We start from the raw sequence: 20,660 nt of genomic DNA on the forward strand, positions 1-20,660 counted from the left end.
TCAGGAGTAGTGCTGCAACACCATGCTGTGGTGCGTACAGCTCCCACTACCCACTTACTTGATGAAGTAGTCCCTTCCATCTCTGTTTGCCGTCATCTCCCATCCATAAGGTGTCCCCTGGTTCAAGCTCCAGGTCCCTGATGGATGAGGCCAGCCTGAAGACTTGTTCCTGTGGCTGCAATTGGAGGGAAGAAAGAAAAGAACATCTGACTTGTCTGTCGTATTTATTCTTTACATCTACTTATTTCAAGTCATTCACTCAACAACTCAATACTTTCAAAGTTGCAAAAAATACAGTCAGAATTCAGCCAAGCAAAAACAGGCCAGCAGGCCTACTCATATTTGTAATATTCCTTGAGGAAGTGGAAAGAAGACCATTTCCAATGGTATTTGAGCCTAAACGTTTAGCAGGTGAAAGTTGTTACACATTGTCAGCCCACAAACACGATACTCATTTGTCATAGTTTCCAGCACGGGGAAGGAGGAGCATTTCTGTTCATTGCCATCTCCTGTTCAAATGCCCAGGGACAGGTATAAGCACCTGTTCTCACTGCTAGCATTGTTGCTTCATATGACAGTATGAAAGACCATCACACTACTGTTTGTGTATGGATACTAAACTGATTCAACGTGCAGATGTGGTGCATTTGATCATTATCCATTAATCCCTTCCTCCGGACAACATCTGAAAGGCTGCAGTATCTCTGCAGTATCTCTGTGCACTCATGTATCACTGCTCGAGCACTCTCTGCTAATATCCAGCTACTGAGCATGTGCCAAGTCAGACCATCTTAAATAAAACAGCAGCTTTCAGAGTTCACTTAACTCAGAGAAATTCAACAGCTCTCCGAAATGACAGTATTTCTCCACAGGTCTGATAAATTCTGTGCAGTGTGATCTACTGACTCCACACACAAAAAAAGGGAGTTAACAAGAATCCTCCACAGATTCCCACAGGAAATCCAAACATTCGCACAGACATTTTGCCCCTCACTTGCAAGAGTTAAGCTAGATTTTACCACATATTCACACTTTTGCTGTGGGACTTACAGGACCAGAAGGCAACAAATAAGTCTGTCAGCAAAATTAATCAAGTCATGGATAGCTGTATATGATTCAAAAAAAAAGAAAATGAACTGGAAAATGAGGTAGAGTAACCAAAGATGCTAAAGACCAGCTGACAGCGTGTCATAGACAGCCAAGATGAATCAGCAAGGAGCATCAACTACAGCCTAAAATCTAGAAGTGCAAAACAAAAGACATAAAATAAGAGTATGTTTAGAAATAGCCACCTTCTCCCTCTCTTTGATCTGCCCATGAAATATATTACTGCTTAGTTTTTCTTGCTATATTTACGTTAAATTCAAATACTAGCATGAACATCTATTCTCTTAGATAGAGATGTAAGAATTTCATTCCCGTAGAGAAACAGAAGGTAATATAACCTGATGAACGCATTTGTGGAAGAACTGAATTGGTCTCTGTGGAGAACTCAACAATTCATTGCAAATTGCTAAACTCAACAAAGTTGTACATAGTTAATCTTTCCCAAAGGAGGAATGCATCATTAAAAACAAACTAGCTACTTCCCCTCCCCCTTTATTTCAAGGATTAATCACTACTGAGAACAGATAGGGTGCTTCAAAACATAATTTACATGTAAAGTAGAGCATTACAATGAAGAGCTAGATATCATCTGATTTACCAATTACATTAAGTACTCTATCTTCTAGGAGTAGAAAAACATTTCTGTTAGCACATTCAAACACTGCTATTTGCCATAGGACAGGGCCTAAGTCTAATATTTGAACATGAGAGAAATCTTAATAAAATGACAGTTACTCATGGTGAGCGTAACACATAAATGTGAAATATGCTACATTTCCTTGGATAAATGTAACTAACCCATTCCTGATCAAAGGGATTAATTAAAAAGCAGGCATCTGAGGTAAGAAAACAAGGTTTGAACAGTTTCTCATAGAGATTGATGGGAAGTTAAGCTGTAGCATTCACGCTTCTCTTTATACTTGATTGACCATTCTACAACCTAAGAACGACAGCTTAACTATCTCCCTAGAATTCAAACTATACTTAAGATCATTTTGGACCTGAAATACCGCAGTTGGCTAAAAAAAAGTAGAACGTAACATATTTTACCTGGATTATAAAGGCATACCCCTACATTTAGTACTGTTCAAATGAATTAAAATACATTGTACAATCCCTGTGTCAGTTACTCCATCTGAAAAAAGGGCACAGGGACATTTAAATTCCTGTGTAAAGCACATCAAACTTCAATTACAACAGAATGTGTATGAGTCCACAACAGTAGTGATGATCAATACTACTCCTCTCTGCATTCAAACTAAGGGCTCATCTTTGTATGAATTATAACTTCAGCAGTTTTTAAAGTAAATTTAATTCCCCTGAAAACCTCCTCTGAGCCCTTGAATTTCTATTGATGACAGAAGCTCTCATATAATGATGGGCACTAACTGCCTTACTTATCTACAGATACAGACATATCTTCTCTAGTCCTCCAAACTTTCTTATGATCAGTGGAAAAGAAATCAGCATTTGATTGCATTCACCTGTCTGTCTACATGTATACACCTAAGATGTGATATCAGATGAGTACAAACACTGAGGTGGCTCAAGGTGGGGGAAAAACAAATACCCAACAGAATGCTTGCTATAGCTGTTAGTACAATTCAATAATCCACACTCGTGTCACATCAATAAAACAAGATTTTTTCTGTTCCAGAATACATGAAATTCCAAGGTGATTAGCACTGGTGATTCCCAGCATCTCAAACAGTAGAGTCTCAAAAAAAATGAGATGACAAATCTCATTTATTTAACTCACTTGTTGAATATTATTCTGTTTGTCTGCGAGGATTCTATTCAGTGGACACTGCTAGGCAAAAGATGGCAAGGAAGAGATCAGTGCTTGAAGGAATATCAAAGCCTCTTGTAGGAAACCACAAGAAGACCAAACATTTCACCTGGAAGGAGCACAAAGCCATTTTGGCATGTTTTAAATCAGGGGGCTGCCTCACTGTTGAGGAAGACTGTTACGAGATTCCAGTACAAACCCTGCACATGATCTTGGATAAATCCCTCAGCTCTCTGATCACCATTTGCCATTCCTTCCCTCATAGGCAGAGGAGAGGGAGCACACTAAAATGGCCCACGTCTCTGACAGATGTTTCCTAAGAGTGGAAAGATCAAGAAATACAACTTCAACCCCAGCAAGCCTGCCTGTGGAGGAAGCTCCAGCACTGCTATGTCACTGCTTGCTGTCCATCACCATCCCTGCTCTCTGCAATCACACCTGTCACTGCAGCACACGCCATTGCACAGCTCTTAGGCAGGTAAGTTCATTGAAAGAACCTAAGCCAGTATCATGCCAGCAGAGTTCTGAAAGCAAGGTAGTGATAGCTATGATGTTGCATCAGCCTTCTGTTGATATCTTGTAACAGTAGAAAAACAGATCACTTCAAACTGCTTCACACTGAACAATCAATTCATTAAATACTTCAAGTAGCACATAAGGAATCAACGTGCCCTGTGAGGCAGCTTCATACTGGGAATATAATAGCTACACCACAGCAAAGGTCTTAAGGTCAGCCTATTTGCTACTGCGTGCTTGAGGCATGGCTGAAAAACATGTTCATATGTCAAGTATTCTGTACTTGACATCAGCAGTATGCAACTCACACAATATTCAGAATATACTCAGCATAAACCATGGTGCTACAGGAAGCAAAAGCCTGTAAATAGTACCCATCTCTTCTTAAAAATCAAAACTAGAACAGTTTCAATATCTAAACTCTACTGTTAGATCCTGCTGTCCAGGAAATCTTAGATAGCCTAAAACAGAAAGCCTAATAGATACCCTAAAATAGAAACGTTTTTTTTTTAAAGAATTAAAAAAAATCAAATATTTAAATATTATGGAAAACTGAATACAAAACATAAACTAGCATTTACAGATTCAGACAATATGCATGCAATTTTATCCAGAACTTCTTTTTAAAACTAGAAACTGGAGATCTCTCTCGATAGATCTTTGTTATAGAAATCTTGACAGACTACTTAATTAAACCACTTTATGGGCCCAAGCCTGTAAATTTTGTTACAAATGTGATGTTTCCCTGAACTGGTGGAAATGAAGCTTCCAGGCTGCAATTTTCAAACAACATGAAGTGGCACTGACACAAAGCAGCATTCACACCCTCCTGTAATCAGTCCTCCTTCACGTCACAACTGCTCCTGTGCCAGCACAAGTAAATTGGATCACCTTAAAACTAGTGGCTAGTTTTTCACTTGGGTTCATCTCTGCCTCTTCCATGGCCTCACAGAAGGCCACACAGCAGCAAAAATGAAGGATAGGACAAAACCTGCCTGCTTCAGATATTCCTTGGGCAAAAATAAGAGAGCACTTAAGTAAAATGGAATGTCCCAACTTTATTTAGTGTACTTAGTGTCTACTAAGGCATAACACTTGCTAGATAGGAATAAGATGCCTATCCATCCCAAAGACAGACACTGTGTTTATGTCCATCCTTCTCTGTAGACGGGATACAAATATTCTTCTTTCCTTAGGAACGAAGTTGGACACAGAGTCAGGTCTGCTTAATCACTGGAGTACACTCCAGTCCCTTGCCCAAGAACCCCTAATCTGCTGACAGATTTCAAACCATGACTAAAAACAGTAGCGAACTTGAAACTTTCCAATTTTTTCCCCTAATGATATGAAGAAGACAGAAACCTGGACAGTCTTTGTCACAGCGGTCTTCAACTCTTGCTCCCTGCAATCTCAGGCAGCAGGTACCCTTGCAGCATGATCTCTCTACATAGGTCTGGACTGATGAGTTCTGGTTGACCCCTTGAGACCGGAGTCCAAAGTAGCTAGATGGAGAAGTCATAACACAGAGTTTATAAGCCCTTCCTCACTTTCACAATGCATCTGTCTTTTTCCCTTCCCATTAGGAGAAGGATGAAGAGTAGTGCTAAACCATCTGAGTTGACTCCACTGCCCCATTCCTCTTACCTAGGCCAGCCAAATCCCTTACTAGGCAGGAAGGGAAGGTGTTGAATTAGTTTATTTCTATGGCATGGTATCGCTTGTTCCGCTGTTTTCACCTTTACTGATTGACATTGGTGTAACAAAGATATCATGGACACCTGCCACTTTCTGTTTGATGCCCTCTCACTCTTGCAGCGATGGTTTTCACAGGCTTTGTCATTCTCATTGTCATCCTCTGAAATTCCTCCACTCCTCTGAGTGTTGAGAAACCAGTTCAGGCCTGCACTCATGATGTGGCATATCTGGACAGACCCTGAAGAAACTCTGAAATAAGTATATCAAGAAGGAGCTGAAGAGCACTTCTAGCATGCAGGCTCTCACTGAAGAGCTAGATTCAGTTCTATTTTAAAGCAGTCATGTGAATTTGCAGTCTTTCTACCCATTTTGATAGGTCTTCACTGACTGATATTTGGAACTTCAATATTTCACTCCATGGGGATATCAAAATTTGAATTTCATGCATATGAATCTGAAGATGAATTCTATGTCACCCTCAAAAGAAGCCTCAACAACTCGACAAGCACTGAATTTCTATCTTTAAATTCTCACATAACATAATAAATCATTAATTTTTATTATCTGATTATTTATTCCCATTCCATAGCCCCTATGCTTACCACTTGGATATTTAATGTATCGGAAGGATCTCATTTAAATTCTTGATACTTCTCATAGTCTGTACTTATTTACAGCACTTCTTCATCCCTGAGAATATATATGCAGAAGAACATAAAGACCAGTTCCTCTATCACCCATGTACTTGTTCAGAAATCAGACCCTCACCAATCCATTCCAAAAGGAAGACACCCTAAACAAAAGCTACACTGTACTTTCAAAAGTTCTTTCTTATAAGTAAGAATGAGACTGTGCTTGCAACACAGAGTTCAATAATAGTATCTCTGTGATATTTAATCTTCTACTGCCTCAGGAATAGAAGCCTGCTTTCTCAACCCAGTTCTCACCCACTCTCCCGTCCTAGAAGACTACAACACTAAGCCTACTTTGATCCTACCATTTTAATTTAAAAAAAAAAAAAAAAAAAGGAAGAAGCAGGGAGAAGTTTGGAAGACTTTGCAGGTATACTATCAAGAGCAGACATCATACCCAGCTATCAAAACACTCCTGAGAGGCACTGTACAATAAGACATATATAATGAACAGTAATTTTCTGATTCAAGATCAAGAACATGGCAAAGATTGATGTTTCTGCACAAAGCCCCATAAAACCTCATAGAAGCAGTTCTATCACAGAGCAGAACAGAAGACAATGAACTGCCCCAGATGCACTTCACTGTATTAAGAAAAAATCATTCTGGGCCTCCTACAGCTAAGTCATGTAAATAGAGAGTGGAACCCTAATGACCTAATGACTGTTTCTCTTGTTTAGCCATGCAAATGAAATGCTAGAAAAATGTATTTTTGCCATGTGTCTGCCTCAGTAATCCTCCAAGACAAATCCATGGTCTGGACAAAGGCAGAGTAATGTTACAATGCATTTCACATTTATTCTGAATTTCTGCCCAGACCATGCATAGTCAAATACAAGATTAATGTTACTCCTAGAAAATAAAATTCAAAAAAAAAAAAAAAAAAAAAAAAGACACCTCTTGCCTTCTTTGAATATGGTGTTAACTGGTGCCTTCTCTAGTGATTTATTTCTAATTATTATTCTATTTTTAATTTAATAGTGAAAATGATGAGTAAGCCAGGTTCCCTTAGATTCAGAGTCATAGAAGACCTGGGTTGAAAAGGACCACAATGATCATTTATGATCATTTATGATCATTGAGTTTCAACCCCCCTGCTATGTGCAGGGTTGCCAACCACCAGACCAGGCTGCCCAGAGCCACATCCAGCCTGGCCTTGAATGCCTCCAGGGATGGGGCATCCACAACCTCCTTAGGCAACTTGTTCCAGTGTGTCACCACCCTCTGAGTGAAAAACTTCCTCCTAATATCTAACCTAAACCTCCCCGTCTCAGTTTAAAACCATTCCCCCTTGTCCTATCACTATCCACTCTTGTAAACAGTCTTTCCCCCTCCTTTTTATCTGCTCCCTTCAAGTACCGGAAGGCTACAATGACGTCTCCCCAGAGCCTTCTCTTCTCCAAGCGAAACAAGCCCAGTTCCCTCAACCTTTCCTCATAGGAGGAAAGCTAGATGTTCAGAAATTGTGTCCAACTGTAAATATTGCTTTCTTAGCAAGAGGATCTAGGCAATAGCTACTCCTCATACTCTGGAAAGAGAAAATAGCTCCTGACTTTTTTTCCCCTCTTTCAATCTTCCACTATAGACCCCCTCAATTATTCGAGTTTCACAGAGTATAAGCTATTCTTACTCTAAACCAATGCTAAGGGCTTCACTCAACCTTGAGATCCTTCGGTGCAACAGAATAAAAAAACACAAGTATGACTCAAAACTTCACAGTAGACTCCTCCTGGCCAGATAACAATCTAGTCGAGGAAACACCTTTGTAGGGAATCTTGACAGCCTTTTTTTTTTTTTTTTTCTGCAGATCACCTGAGCTTTCAATTCCACAGTGCCTAAAACTGAGATGTCTAAATGACAGTCTATACTCGGGCGGAGGATAGGAGGCATTCACATTAATTCCTCCTCCACCTGCCATTGCTGCTGATCTAAAGCAGTGAGATAATGAGAGCTCAGTGCCATGCAGTGGGTCAGATCAGTAAGGGATCCCTTTTACCGGGGATCTCCTGGCTGCCAGACAAGCAGGGAAACTCAGCAGCTGCCCATCACTTGATGGGGGAAAAAGGGGCAATTCGACATGACTGGAAAAAATTGCCTTCACCTACTTCACTCCTCTACAGAAAGTCTGCACACCTTCGTCCATTAAGAGCAAAGAGAAGCTTCTGCTGGTGTATATGCAGATATGTGCCTTGGGACAGACTCAACGAGCACATATAAGGAACAGATGGAAGCCCGAGATGTTTGCTTGGGCATGTGAAGTTGATTATCACTCTCATTATCAGGTTTGGGATTAGTCAGGACCAGAGAGATCAAAAAGAATACTCTGCCTGACATGACAGCTTTGCAAAATGCATCGCTAGTCCTAAAACCTGTAGGCTTGTGAAGAGAGATTCTTGAGGATTAGGGGCCTGTAGATGATGTCATGGACTCCCTCACAGTCCGTATGTTTCACCATGTGTAATTTAAACTAGAAATGTACCTATACATAGCTTCCACAATGCTAGCTAAAAATAATTCACCTTTAGGGCTGGGCTACTATGTATTCATATTAGCCTTTTCATCAGCTCTCATTATTTCAGCAACAGACTTGTTTCCTTTTTGGAACCTTGTATTGTAAAAGCCAGAAAGGATTCTAGGAAGCAAATTGTGATTTGTACTCAGCTGCCTGAAAAAGGCTCTTTCACTTTTTGTACATCACTAAACACTGGTGTATGTGAGACAGTTTTCCTATTTTAATGGGGATTTTGACCGCAGGCTTTCTTAGATTTACTCAGTATTTCTGGGGAGGGGGGTGGAAAAGAAGAAAATGAAGAATATTTGGCTCTTTCACATTTAGTGAGTGGTTTATTTGTATTTCTTTCTGGATTTTCCAGAAAATCTTTTTTTTTTTCTGTTTTTTTTTTTTCCCCTCAGACCTGAACAGATCAGAAAACTTTACCAACCATATAATATTTACTATCTTTCTAAAACCTAATACCTGCAATAGAAATGTTATTTAGCTCTCTGAATGCATTGTTACTAATGGCTTAATGCAGTGCAGAGCAGAATGTTGGAAATGCAATACTGTCTTCCCCCACACTGGCTCAATTTTAGGCATCTAGTCACAGCCTTCTCCTGCACTCTGAATACTTCATTCTTGAAGAAGGTCTGGCCTTCCTGAACTCCTTTGCCTTTTAGTGCCACCTCTCGTGGCACTCTGTCAACAAGTCCCTAAATAAGCCAAAGCCTACCCTCTGGAAAGCCTAGTGCTCCTAACTGCCTTCCTTATCAAGGATCAAACCCTCCATGATTCTGTGCTATCTATGCCTAAGGCAGCCTCTAACCTTCACATCACACACAAGCCCTACCCTGTCTGCAAATATCAGGTCAAAGAGGGCATCTTCTCTTGTTTGCATTCTGATGTATTTTATTTCCAGCAGACATCTGAGATGTTCAAGTCCCCCATGAGAATATGGGCTAGTGATAGTGAGACTTCTCTCGGCTACTTACAGAATTTAATCTGCTTCATCATGGTTGAGAGGCCTATAATAGGCTTCCATCAAAATATCTGCATTATTGGCCAATTAGTAACCTCCTGAGAAAACAGCACACTTAAAGAATATTTTGCGTAATAATCAAAAGTTAACTTTTCACTATTGTTACAAAGTCCTTATCCAGACATGGGGTTATTTAAAACAGTCTAGAAATAGACCCACTTATGAAGCCAAGCAAATAATAGCAAATTTGAAGTAGTTGAATTACTGGGAAGGCAGCAACAGTAGGTTCTGATGCAGACTTATGCTGCAAACCAAGATGCACGTAGAACCAAAACAAACATTAACAAACCCAAAAGGGCAATTTTATTTTTTCTTTCTCTTCTCCTTCCTTAGACTTAATGGCTCCAAGAAGAGGGAGCCAACAGAACTGAACCAAAATGCCTTCTTTCAAATGTGTCTAAAAAAACACTGCTCCGTCAAACACTGATACTGTGCTCTTTGTTGCTGTTACCATGAAAAGAGGAATCATTAGTTTCGGAGCAGCTACATACACTTGCTTTGTATATTTTTACACCCTTTTTCTTTCCTATTAAACTGTCCTTATCTCAACCCATGAATTTTACTTCCATTTTACTTCTCCCTCCCCAGTACTGCATGCCTTGAATGAGTGAATGGCTGTGCTGTGCTTAGCTGCCTGCCAGGCTAAACCACTACACTTAAAACTTGTCTTAAGAAAGAAAAACAAAACCAAACCAAAACAAAAAGAAACCACAACAGGGTAAGCTTCAGCATTTTACGAGAACCACATGTGCACTAGAGTACAAGTAGCACCAACCTTTTCTACCATTTTAAAATCACATTTTCCTACTATCTTGCCATACACCGTAGTCAGGAATGATCTCCACTGAATTTTCAAAATCTCAGTCAGTAAAAACTCAGCACAATACAGAACTAATAGCATTCTCTTAAACCTCTGCCAATGTCATTTCATTACCTGACCTCACTTTTTCTTGGCAGACAGAATACACGGTGTGATGTCAAACTGGCTCTCACCCTCACTGCAAAGGATAGAATTTCTCAAGAAAGTTGCTACAGAAACAGGAAATCAAGCATCAGGTCAGCTTATCATTTCTTAAGATTGTCAACTTTTAATTAAGATTCACCTCTAGATTCTTCATCAACCTAAATACTCAGATTAGGTTTTTGTTTTTTGTTGTTTCTGTTTTTGTTTTTACTTATCGACAACTCGTACAATTCAGCTCTCAGAGAGAATACTGTTCTCAAAAAAAATCAGAAAAAGCAGCTTTTAAGATATCACGTGTTCACAAAAGAGGGACTACGCCACTTAGAAAAGATAAAATTCTAATATTTTATCACTTCCCATTAAATGTATTAAAGCATTATATCATAAAATAGCCCGTAGCTGGAGCAGAAATGCTAGAGATATTTTAATTATATATAAATACAACTACTTTTCCTGAGTGTGTCATTTTATGATTACTAAGACATTAAAAAGCTGAACTTATCTGCCTCTTTATGATATTAGCCCACAATTTACATAAGATGTTGTCTTCAATAAAAAATCTGAAAGATGAGGGCATTAGCACTGAAATTTCATTATTTCACTTCTAAAGTTGGTTAAAACACATTTTTGTACCCTCTAGATCCCAAAGGCTCAGAAAAATCTAGATTTCTTCTAATGCTCTTGCTCCCAGGCTGCCATGAGTAGCCAAGAAATATTTTATCCACGCTCTGATGATCCAACAATCAAAGACATACGTAATTCCAGTCATAGCAATATATACCTTTTTCTTCCCTCCTTTGTCCTGCCAGCCCTTGGACACAAGAAAGTACAAGCCTCTGTCTCAGCATGATGTGACGTTGTGATTACCCAATCACGTGCAACAGAGGAGAATTCAAAACATGCAGTTACGCATGGAGCTTCAGAAGCCAGACTTGGAAAGCAATGATAGAATCTCTGCTAAAGAGAAACAAAGGTGTATTCTAAAACGAGTTCATACGCCTGCACCAATTTCTTTTGTTTGTCCTTAACATTAGCAGCGAGGCTTACAATTTAACTGGAATGTCATTTCTAATACCAGCTGCCTCAAATGAATGGGCTCATGGCCCACAGTCAACAGCAAATGCTACTGCTGAATAACAATGCAGTGTTTACCCTACATCAGCAGGCTACTAGCTTGTATGTGTCATAGGATTACAGGAGAAAATGGTCTGGAAGAGAGGGAAAAATACATATTACAATGCCAAATAAGTTGCCTAGAGTTACTCCTGCATAGTTGAATTCCATTACTATATTCTATTAATCAATATAAAATTGCTTATTCTCTGTTTTTGTTTTGTTTTTTGTTGTTATGTGGACTATATCCTTGTTATTTTTGTATCACCTTCCCTAAGACAGTGATTAGGATAATCTGTGAGCCAAAAACGCAACATAAAATGTGGGGTTTTTTTTCTCCAATTTAATTTAATGTCTGAAAATGCACTCTGAAGGTATTAAGTTCTTGGAATGTAGTAAGTCCAAGGTAGGGAGCTCTTCGAATAGGTCCACTAAGATGATCAGAGGGCTGGAGCACCTCTCCTATGAGGAAAGGTTGAGGGAACTGGGATTGTTTAGCTTGGAGAAAAGAAGGCTCTGGGGAGACCTCACTGTGGCTTTCCAGTACTTGAAAGGAGCATATAAACTGGAGGGGAAGACTGTTTACAAGGGTGGATTGTGATAGGACAAAGGAGAATGGTTTTAAACTGAGACAAGAGACATTTAGGTTAGATAATAGGAGGAAGTTTTTCACACAGAGGGTGATGAGGCACTGGAACAGGTCGCCCAAGGAGGCTGTGGATGCCCCATCCCTGCAGGCATTCAAGGCCAGGCTGGATGTGGCTCTGGGCAGCCTGGTCTGGTGGTTGGTGACCCTGCACATAGCAGGGGGATTGAAACTCAATAATCATTGTGGTCCTTCTCAACCCAGGCCATTCTATGATTCTATTAAGTACTTTTACAACTAGAAGAAAAATTTAAGATCTTGCTATATAAAACACTCATAGAATAACAAGAATTTAACCACCTAAATCCCTCTTATCAAATGATATGAAGTTGTTTAGTTATATATCTAGGCAAATGGACTTATAACTTCCTTCCTAACAACAGGTTCTTGAAAAAGAAAACAATAGGAAACAACAACAACGTCTAAATCCTTCTTTATATTAACACTCATTTACAGACCTCAACAGAAATATGGATATTTCTGCTTGACACGAATACATTCTGGCAAGCTGTAGCTGTATTGCCACTATGACAGCTACTAGAAAGTGTTCAAAAACACCCAGCCAAACACAGGTGATAGCTAAGAAAAAAGGATTCAAGCAAAAGTACAACAGATACAGCTAACCTACTAACAGCCACTGACAAGCAGATTCCTAGAAATCTTGCAGCAGAGAAAAAAAGTTTCCCTGCAGTCAGAAAATTAGAGGGACTCTGGGACTTACAGAGGTTTAATACTGACACCAAGTTGTAGTGCTGCTGGGTGATTTCATATAGTAAAAAAGATGTATCTGGTTGCAGAGTGTAGCTGAGGTGTATAAATATATATATATATATGTATACATAGATGAATGCAGTTCAGCTTTTTGAAACTACCTATTCTCTACACTCAAAGTTCTTAGAGCTTGATAACTGGGTGACCAACAACGATGAAACCAGGTATCAGTATAGGCAAATGTGAGTTGGGAGCGTATGAGTACTGAAGTTTAATAGCCAATGCAATTCTGAGATAAACTTTAGTTTTCAGTGACTGAATAGAAAACTCTACTGCAAAGCTCAGACTCATCTAGCCAGCTCTACTCTTCGCTGTTTCCTTCATGCTTTTAAGAGCTCCACAGATGAAAAAGGCTTAACCCATTTAACATTTGACATTATCATCATTCCAGCCACAACTGCCTTGTTTCCAAATAACTTTACAACACTGTCTGTAACTTGGGTCCTCTCACACTTTTTCTGTATAATTAGTAAGTCCTAGTCACACTACCAGCTCCCCCATGCCATTCATGAAATGCAAGTCATCTTCCTGACTCCCAAGAAAGAAAGAAAAAAGATAAAGCATAGGGGAATAGGGGAATGTACAAACTGAGAAATACAAAGCATAAAAGTAAAGGAAGGGAGAAGTAAAATCTGCTCGCCTACTGCTGCCAGCAGCCCAGAACAGTAGGTAAGGCCCTCACAGCAGAAGGGCTCTAAGAAGGAATGGCTGTGTCAGGCTACAGGAAGCTCAGGGTGCTTGCAGGGCACCACAGGAGTTCGTTTCACCCAGGGAAGAAGGAAAAATGGCCTCACGAATGGCCAGTCTGTAAGACCTAGGTGAGCTTCAGCCCAGCCTCAATATCATGCTCTTTGCAGAAGGCGATGGTACTTGGGGAAGAAGCAACCATTATTTCCAAACAGATTCTCTCCCAGCTGTGGTTCTTAAATTACTTAATCACCTATTTTACAGAAGCCATTAAATGACAGATTATCCTTGTCATCCTTTCATTTTATCTTGCACAAATGTATCCTACTTGAGATGGCTACTGTAGACAGAAACAACAAGAAAAGCCTCATCAAATTTGACTCCAGTCACACAAGCATCCTCATCTTTTTGCTCTGCTATCTTTCTAAGTCTTTCCTTCTGCAGGTTTTCTGAAGCCTAGCAGGTCACAGGATGCCCAGACCCCAGAGGGCAGTCGAGGTTACCAGAGCCTGCTTCCAGCTGGGGAACATGCCAACATTTTAGAAAGGTCAGGCTTTGCCAACAAGCACAAGCCCAAGCTTCAGGTCAGCAGGCTGAAGGCCTGAGGTTTTTAATCACCAAGGACTCCACTATACTTCAGGGAGCTATTTCGGTATCTTCAATGTATTAATTCTCCCACTCATTTTCTGAAGCATGGAGCAGAACTTGACAGCTTGCTTATTGCAAAGAAATCCAGAAATTTTACATACATTCATAGCAGCCTACTTACTTACAAAACAGGCAAAAAAGATGCTTAGTAAGTGGAGTTATTCACTGCAGCATTCTTCATGTTCCTACAGAACCTTTAGCTGCTTCAACTGCTTATAAACTTGCTCGTAATTACTTAGAAAAATAAATCTAAGTTTGAAGTGATTTAAGCATGTGTTTTATAAACAGACTGCCAAGCCTAAAAATAGATTTAGATTAGATAAAGGAAAAAAATCTTACAGTGAGGGTGGTGAGGCACTGGCACAGGTTGCCCTGTCCCTGGAGGTGTTCAAGGCCAGACTGAATGGGGCCCTGGGCAGCCTGGTCTAGCATTAAATGGGGAGGCTGGTAGACCTGCCTGTGGCAGGGGGTTGGAGATTTGTGATCCTTGAGGTCCCTTCCAACCCTGGCCATACTGTGATTCTGTGTTGCCCAAAAATATGGTTGACATCCTGTCACTGGAGATTTTCAAGGAGAGGCTGGATCAGGCCCTGGGTGACCTGATCCAGCTGTGCATGTCCCTGTTCATTGCAGGGGAGTTGGACTAGATGACCTTTAAAGATCCCTTCCAACTCTAAGAATTCTATGATTCTACGACTTCAGACCAAGGCATTTTTAAAGTAAATGAGTATATCACCATATATATTATTACTAAATGACTTAATTAATTTTGTTTATCACCAATCCCTCCAACAGAATAAACGTAGATATGACAAGCCTTTTAAAATTAAAATTGTTTTTATAATTTGTCATTTAACAAGATTTAACACAATTATATTTTGTGGTATTTATTAAAGATATAGAGACGGTCAAATTCCATCTGAGGTGGAGGAAATTTTATTATTCACTTCAATGAGAACTTATTTTATCCCTGGAATATGATCAATGACAAACTCTATTCCCTGTTGTACTGATTTGGGCTGAGACAAATCCCTTCGTAGTAGAAGAATACGTGAACAATAATAATGATAATAATTAAGAAGACAGACTATTCCAGCCCAAACTAGCACTCCTGCATAAAACTTTAGTGATGCTGCTGACCTCTGCAGCACAGTCTTCATTTTCCACACCAGCCCCACAGGAAGGTTTTCTGATGCTTGCTACAGGTATGTATGTGGTCAGACTGCGGGCACTGGAGTGCAGCACGTGCCCAGAAATGTTGCTGTCCATGTTAGTGTCTCACACAGCACAGAATTTCTTTCACAGAACTGACAGCACAAAGAAAGATCCATTGTGGTTTGGGTGGTAAATATTTACAGACTGTCAAGTTGAGTTGCAGCTGCAGAACTCTGCTGATGGTTTAAGCACTGTTGACTCAGAGTCCTGAAGCTATGAAGTTGGTTTACTGTTTGTATAAAAACGATGCTCATTGCTAAGCAGGTAAACAGGCATATATCTGAGAGGGTGTACTTTTTTCTCTTCCCTCCTTGAAGGTAAATATTTCATTCATTGTTCAGAAAATAAACTTGCTTTCTTAAAAGTCACCACAAGGCAATGTTTTGCTTTCATCAACCCAGTCACGGTGAACAGACACACAGGCACATTTGAAATGCAAGCAGGCAGCAAGCAATGTTTTTCAGACCGGTGCTTGTGATCTACTGTGGCATTAATAGGAATGTTTTAATACCTACAAGTTTACGGGGCATTGTATGAGAATATAATCCTGCCAAAATAGGTAAACATTATTTATTTATCCATCCCTTTTTCTGTCAAATATTGTTTGCACAAACATTTTATACTCTTAAAGCTTCTTAAGACCAACTGATGAAGAAGTGTATCTAACTACACATAAAAAGAACGCACAGAAATGCTTATGCATAAAGTACCGCAAATAGACATCTTGCAAAGCACTTTGCTTTCACACTCACAGCTCAATTCACCTGTGTTTGCAGCTTCCCACTACCAGCATTCTTCTTCCCATCATCATTATTTTTGATCTAAAACCTCTGATTCTATTGCAAGTGTCATGACCTTGCCTTCCAATTAAACTTCTTAGAATCTTGATTTTTTATGCTAACTTGCAATCTGATACCCTCTTACTAGTTGAAGTTTCAACAAACTTTTAATTGTCCTTCTATATTTATTCTTAACCACATTAAAAAAAAAAAAATCTACCCTTACTGTCCCAATTCAAGAGTTTAAAAATGAAAAATAAAATAAAATACAAAATTTCCACATTTGTTTATCAGAGGACAGAAAACGAAACATATTGCTTCTTTTCCTAAACACTGTAAGGAATCTAGCAATAATTTCAGCAGAAGGCATACAATTTCAAATAAACTAGAAAGGCAACTGAACGTCCAAATACTTCAACTGGCATTTAACTGGCATTGGAAAAATATACAGACAGAATCAAATTGAAAGGGAAAGAGGAATATTAATAAGTCGGCACAACCTGTTCTTTTCAGTGAATGTTGCTCAAGGCTCCACTTCTTCCAATGCACATGTGAAGTCACTGTGTAATTGAGTAACTTGCTGCCAAGGACTGCTTCCTAGCATCATACATCAATCTTTTCTATTACATGGTAGCAACATCTGTCTTGAAATACTAGCAGTCTCTACATGCTAGCCGTACACTTTAAAGTGGTAACTCCTGCTCTAACTTTTCCCTAAAAGGACAACTTTTTAAAGGAACAATTTGTGGCTTCCCTTTTTGTAACTCCCATGGACTCTCCTTCATTCCCCTGTAGAAAACTTCTTGCAGCTGCTTACTCCATTTTGCACTCAACATTTACTTTGATTTCTTTTCAGACACCAAGGGAAGAAACTTCTAAGTTTCCTCCACACAGGACAGCATTCAAAGAACACAGCAAATCAGCCAGCACTGCAGAGCAGTGGCAGCTTGTTATGATCCTCCCTAAGAAATAGTTCAAACTTTAGACCTTAAGATTTGTCATTTCTCTCTCGGATTCAGACATACTTTTTATTATCTTGCTATCCAATCTCAATGGAAATGCCAAAAGCTTTTTAAAGATATATGCAATGAGCATACAATTAGGTAGCTGAAATACAAGCAAAATGCAAGTTCTTCATTCAGGACTTAATTAAGGAACATCATTTTGTAGCCAGGCCCTGTTTAGTATCAGCTTCTGTTACTCCCACGGATATCCAATTATCACACGCTTAAAAAAAGCTGGTGACAAAAAGCACCATTCTTCTGAGATAGGTGAGTTTTGCATTCATGCCTTTACAAAGTAACTCAATCTTCCAGATGCATAATTTTTTTGCTGATGGTTTTGAATGGTCGCAGAGCTGCATAGCTTCTTCACTGCCATTTCTCTGTGCCCTCACCACATCAGACTTCCCTTCTGAAGATACAGTGACAAAGTCCCATTCCCAACAGTCTGCCTGCAGGAATAGCAAAACACCATGATGATCCTCCAAACCTTTCTCTTCCTATTTCAACAGGTTGAGTAAAAGCTTCCTTCCCTGTTACTGTTGGGCTAGAAAAACCATGAGAGGCCAAGGCTGAGCACCTGCTGGGTGAGAGCGAGAAGGAAATGGTGTGGGGAAAGACTTGGAAGCTTCAGGTTCAGCATTGTTCTGGAAGTGTAAAAATTTAACAAATACTTCAGTGATCTGATCCTTCCCCCATAAGAAGCTAAAGTAAGTTCACATTTGGCAACGTTGGACTTAAAATGCCTTCTGTTCAGTTCTGGTTTCTGGGCCACCATTCTCTGCTAAGGGTTACTGGGTTGGGCATTTCTCCTTCTGCACGGGGTAGCTACTGAACCATCGTATTTGTTGTGCTTGATATCTGGCCCTGCATTCCAATTTAGCTTTAAGCCCCATTATTATATTACGAGCTCTCTTCACGACAGCAGAAGTTGTTCCCTTGTCACTTCCAGCCCCAAGGCCTGGCTCCCCAAAGCTGTGAGATGCTGCAGTCAGACCCAGCATGGCCTGCTGCAGCCTCTGCAAAGCGACTGGCCTAAATCAATCACAAACACGTCACCTCTAGAGAGATCAAACCTCCATATTGCTTGTTACCGCACATCTCCTTTTATCTGTTAAAAAGAGGATGCTCTTCTCGTTTCAGTCTCATTTCCCAGTTCCTAAGGAGTTTATAAAACCCTGTTTTGATTTTCTTTTGTTGTTTGCTTCTGTTGCCTTTGCCTCAACCTTCCCCCTGCCAAAAGCCTCCGGGAAGCCAGCCATCAGCCTCTTCCAGGGTTGTTTTTTTATAACTGCTCTACTTCCTTTTATATTTTCTTCTGTGTGTGCCTGCATGCGCACCACCTGTACCTTCATTAATATTTAGTGTCTCTTGGGAAGGAAAGTGCTTCTCAATTTACTGTCATATTTACGTCATGTGCTTTGCTGCACATGGAGTCATAAAGCAGCGTCCTTCTCCACCCAAACAATGCAAACTTCACTGACACCAAATTTCCTTTGCCACCCCTTTCTGCCCTTCACTCAGTGCACAAAACAATTTGCAACTGCACCTAAGTGGAACACAATTATCTTTGAGTACATTTCTTAGCTCCCTTGCTCTGCCCTGTAACTTGACTGTCCCAGCCTCCAGGAACCAGCACTCCCTGCGCTCCTTTCTCCCCCCTGCAGCCCAGCTGCAAAGCCAGAGGTAGCGGGGGTGAGGCAGTGAGATGGGGCAATAAACTCTGAGTCACCCCTCCAACCAAAGGGCAGCATAATCATGTCCTTTGGGAGGTGACAGCAGAGGGGGGAAAGCATGGAGAATACACATTAGTTCAATTTCATCTCTTCCTCTAACACTACCCAAGGCATTGAAGATAAACACTTCCACTAAATACTAGCACGAGCCTGCAGGCTCTGTCTTGCTCTGTTTATGTCCTTTGTGAAGCTCTTTTTTTCCTACTGCAATCTTGGCTTCTTTGATAATTTTCTCAGTTGTTTTTATTTAAAGTGATCACTCCCTTCTCGATGTACTAAACTTATATGACTCTTGATCTCATCCTACAGTGACTCCCCATATGGTCAGAGCCAGAAACAGCGCTTCTGTCCCTGTCACAGGTTTGTGTCACCATACTCTATATGCTGGGGTTTTTCCTGTGGATACATCTGTTTGCCTCCTCTGCTATTTCACTCTCAATTCACTTGCATGCAGCACCTCATAAATGGCCTGAATTCCTTACTCCTTCCATATTTCTCAATTCCCTCTCCTGAAAGCATTTTGTTGCTCACAAATCAAGTCAGCATTCATCTTCCAAGAAACACCTTTCAAGAGCACACCTTCGAGATGTGCTTCCTTTCAGAGGCACTAGAGGTAGCCCAGGAAAAATGGAGAAAGCTTCAAACAGAGCTGTCTGCTTAACAGGGAATTCAGCAACAGGAGCTTCCTTCTCAGCTCAAACTATCAATCAACCCAGGTCCTGAGTCATCTGTGGATTAGGTCATCAGGGTCTGCTGCATCATCTAGAAAGGACAAAATGTGATTCCAGAAATTCCTAAAAGGCTTTTAAGGACAAATTGATGGTATTATTCACTCCTGGAGTGAGAGAAATTCAATTCGCCTGCATCCACCAAATACATGAAAGTGTATACGTGCATGCACACACTTTATCAGAGCTTATTCCATACAAAATCTGACTTTATTGCTTCCACAAGAGGATTGCAGAAAGTGCTGAGTGAGATAGGGCTAGGAAGTGTTGCAACTAGGAGCTTGTCCACTCAACAAGACTAAAGGAAAACAGAATTTGAAATCCTGTTAAACTCCAGGATAAGAGAAAGAAATATACCAGCAGGTAAAGACAGCACCACAAGCTGTAACTCAGATCTCAAATGAAGTCAGCAGTTACAAAAAAGCACATTAATATTTTGTGTACTGATGACTGTGAGACACCCAAGACCATTTTTCAAGGCAATATTCAGAGGTTTACGATTTCACCTCCAACAGAAAGCCCCTGGGCTTGACCCTGCCATGAGATGCGGCCCTGTCCTGCCATCCAGTCCCAGCAGCACGTGAAACATGGTCTCAGCAGGCTCTGTGTGGGGGCCTGAGAATCATCATTTGGCTTCACAAGAAGCTCAACAAAAAATCCAGACACTACTCATTTTAAAAGAAGTAGGAAAGACAATTTCAGAATTTATTTCAGCTACTGCTTAACAGCATTCTTTCAGGGTCTGCTTTCTTAAAATCCTTAAACTGTATACTAAAATACAACAGAACAATGCTCAGGTCCCACAAGGCCAAAGTCTTTACATAGGCCATTTAGTTGTATTTTTGAGATGCATATTCATGACATTTTGAAAGCTTCTGGCACTGAAGATCACACTTCATTTACAGCTAGCAAGAAGGGCAAGCACCGGCCCTGGTAGCCATTAATCCATAGCCTGGGGCAAGCTGGTAACTGGGGCAAGCAGAGGGGAGGTAGCATCATTGCCTGTGATGTAGGAAGTGCACTCCCTAGGGACAGGG

The 20,660-nt window shown here is 40.3% G+C and overlaps 1 protein-coding gene across 3 annotated transcripts in view; it reads right to left on the reverse strand.

Moving 5' to 3' along the window:
- FRMPD4 (FERM and PDZ domain containing 4) overlaps positions 1-20,660 on the reverse strand; it is a 298,975-nt gene that overhangs the window by 124,864 nt on the left and 153,451 nt on the right. For all 3 annotated transcript variants that reach the window (XM_085212172.1, XM_085212165.1, XM_085212182.1), the window contains exon 2: positions 59-175. In XM_085212172.1, coding sequence (XP_085068298.1) covers positions 59-175 — 117 coding nt within the window. The remainder of the gene's footprint in view (positions 1-58; positions 176-20,660) is intronic.

The sequence above is a fragment of the Meleagris gallopavo genome, chromosome 1 (assembly GCF_905368555.1).
Source record: "Meleagris gallopavo chromosome 1, MGAL_WU_HG_1.1, whole genome shotgun sequence".
NCBI lineage: Eukaryota > Metazoa > Chordata > Aves > Galliformes > Phasianidae > Meleagris > Meleagris gallopavo.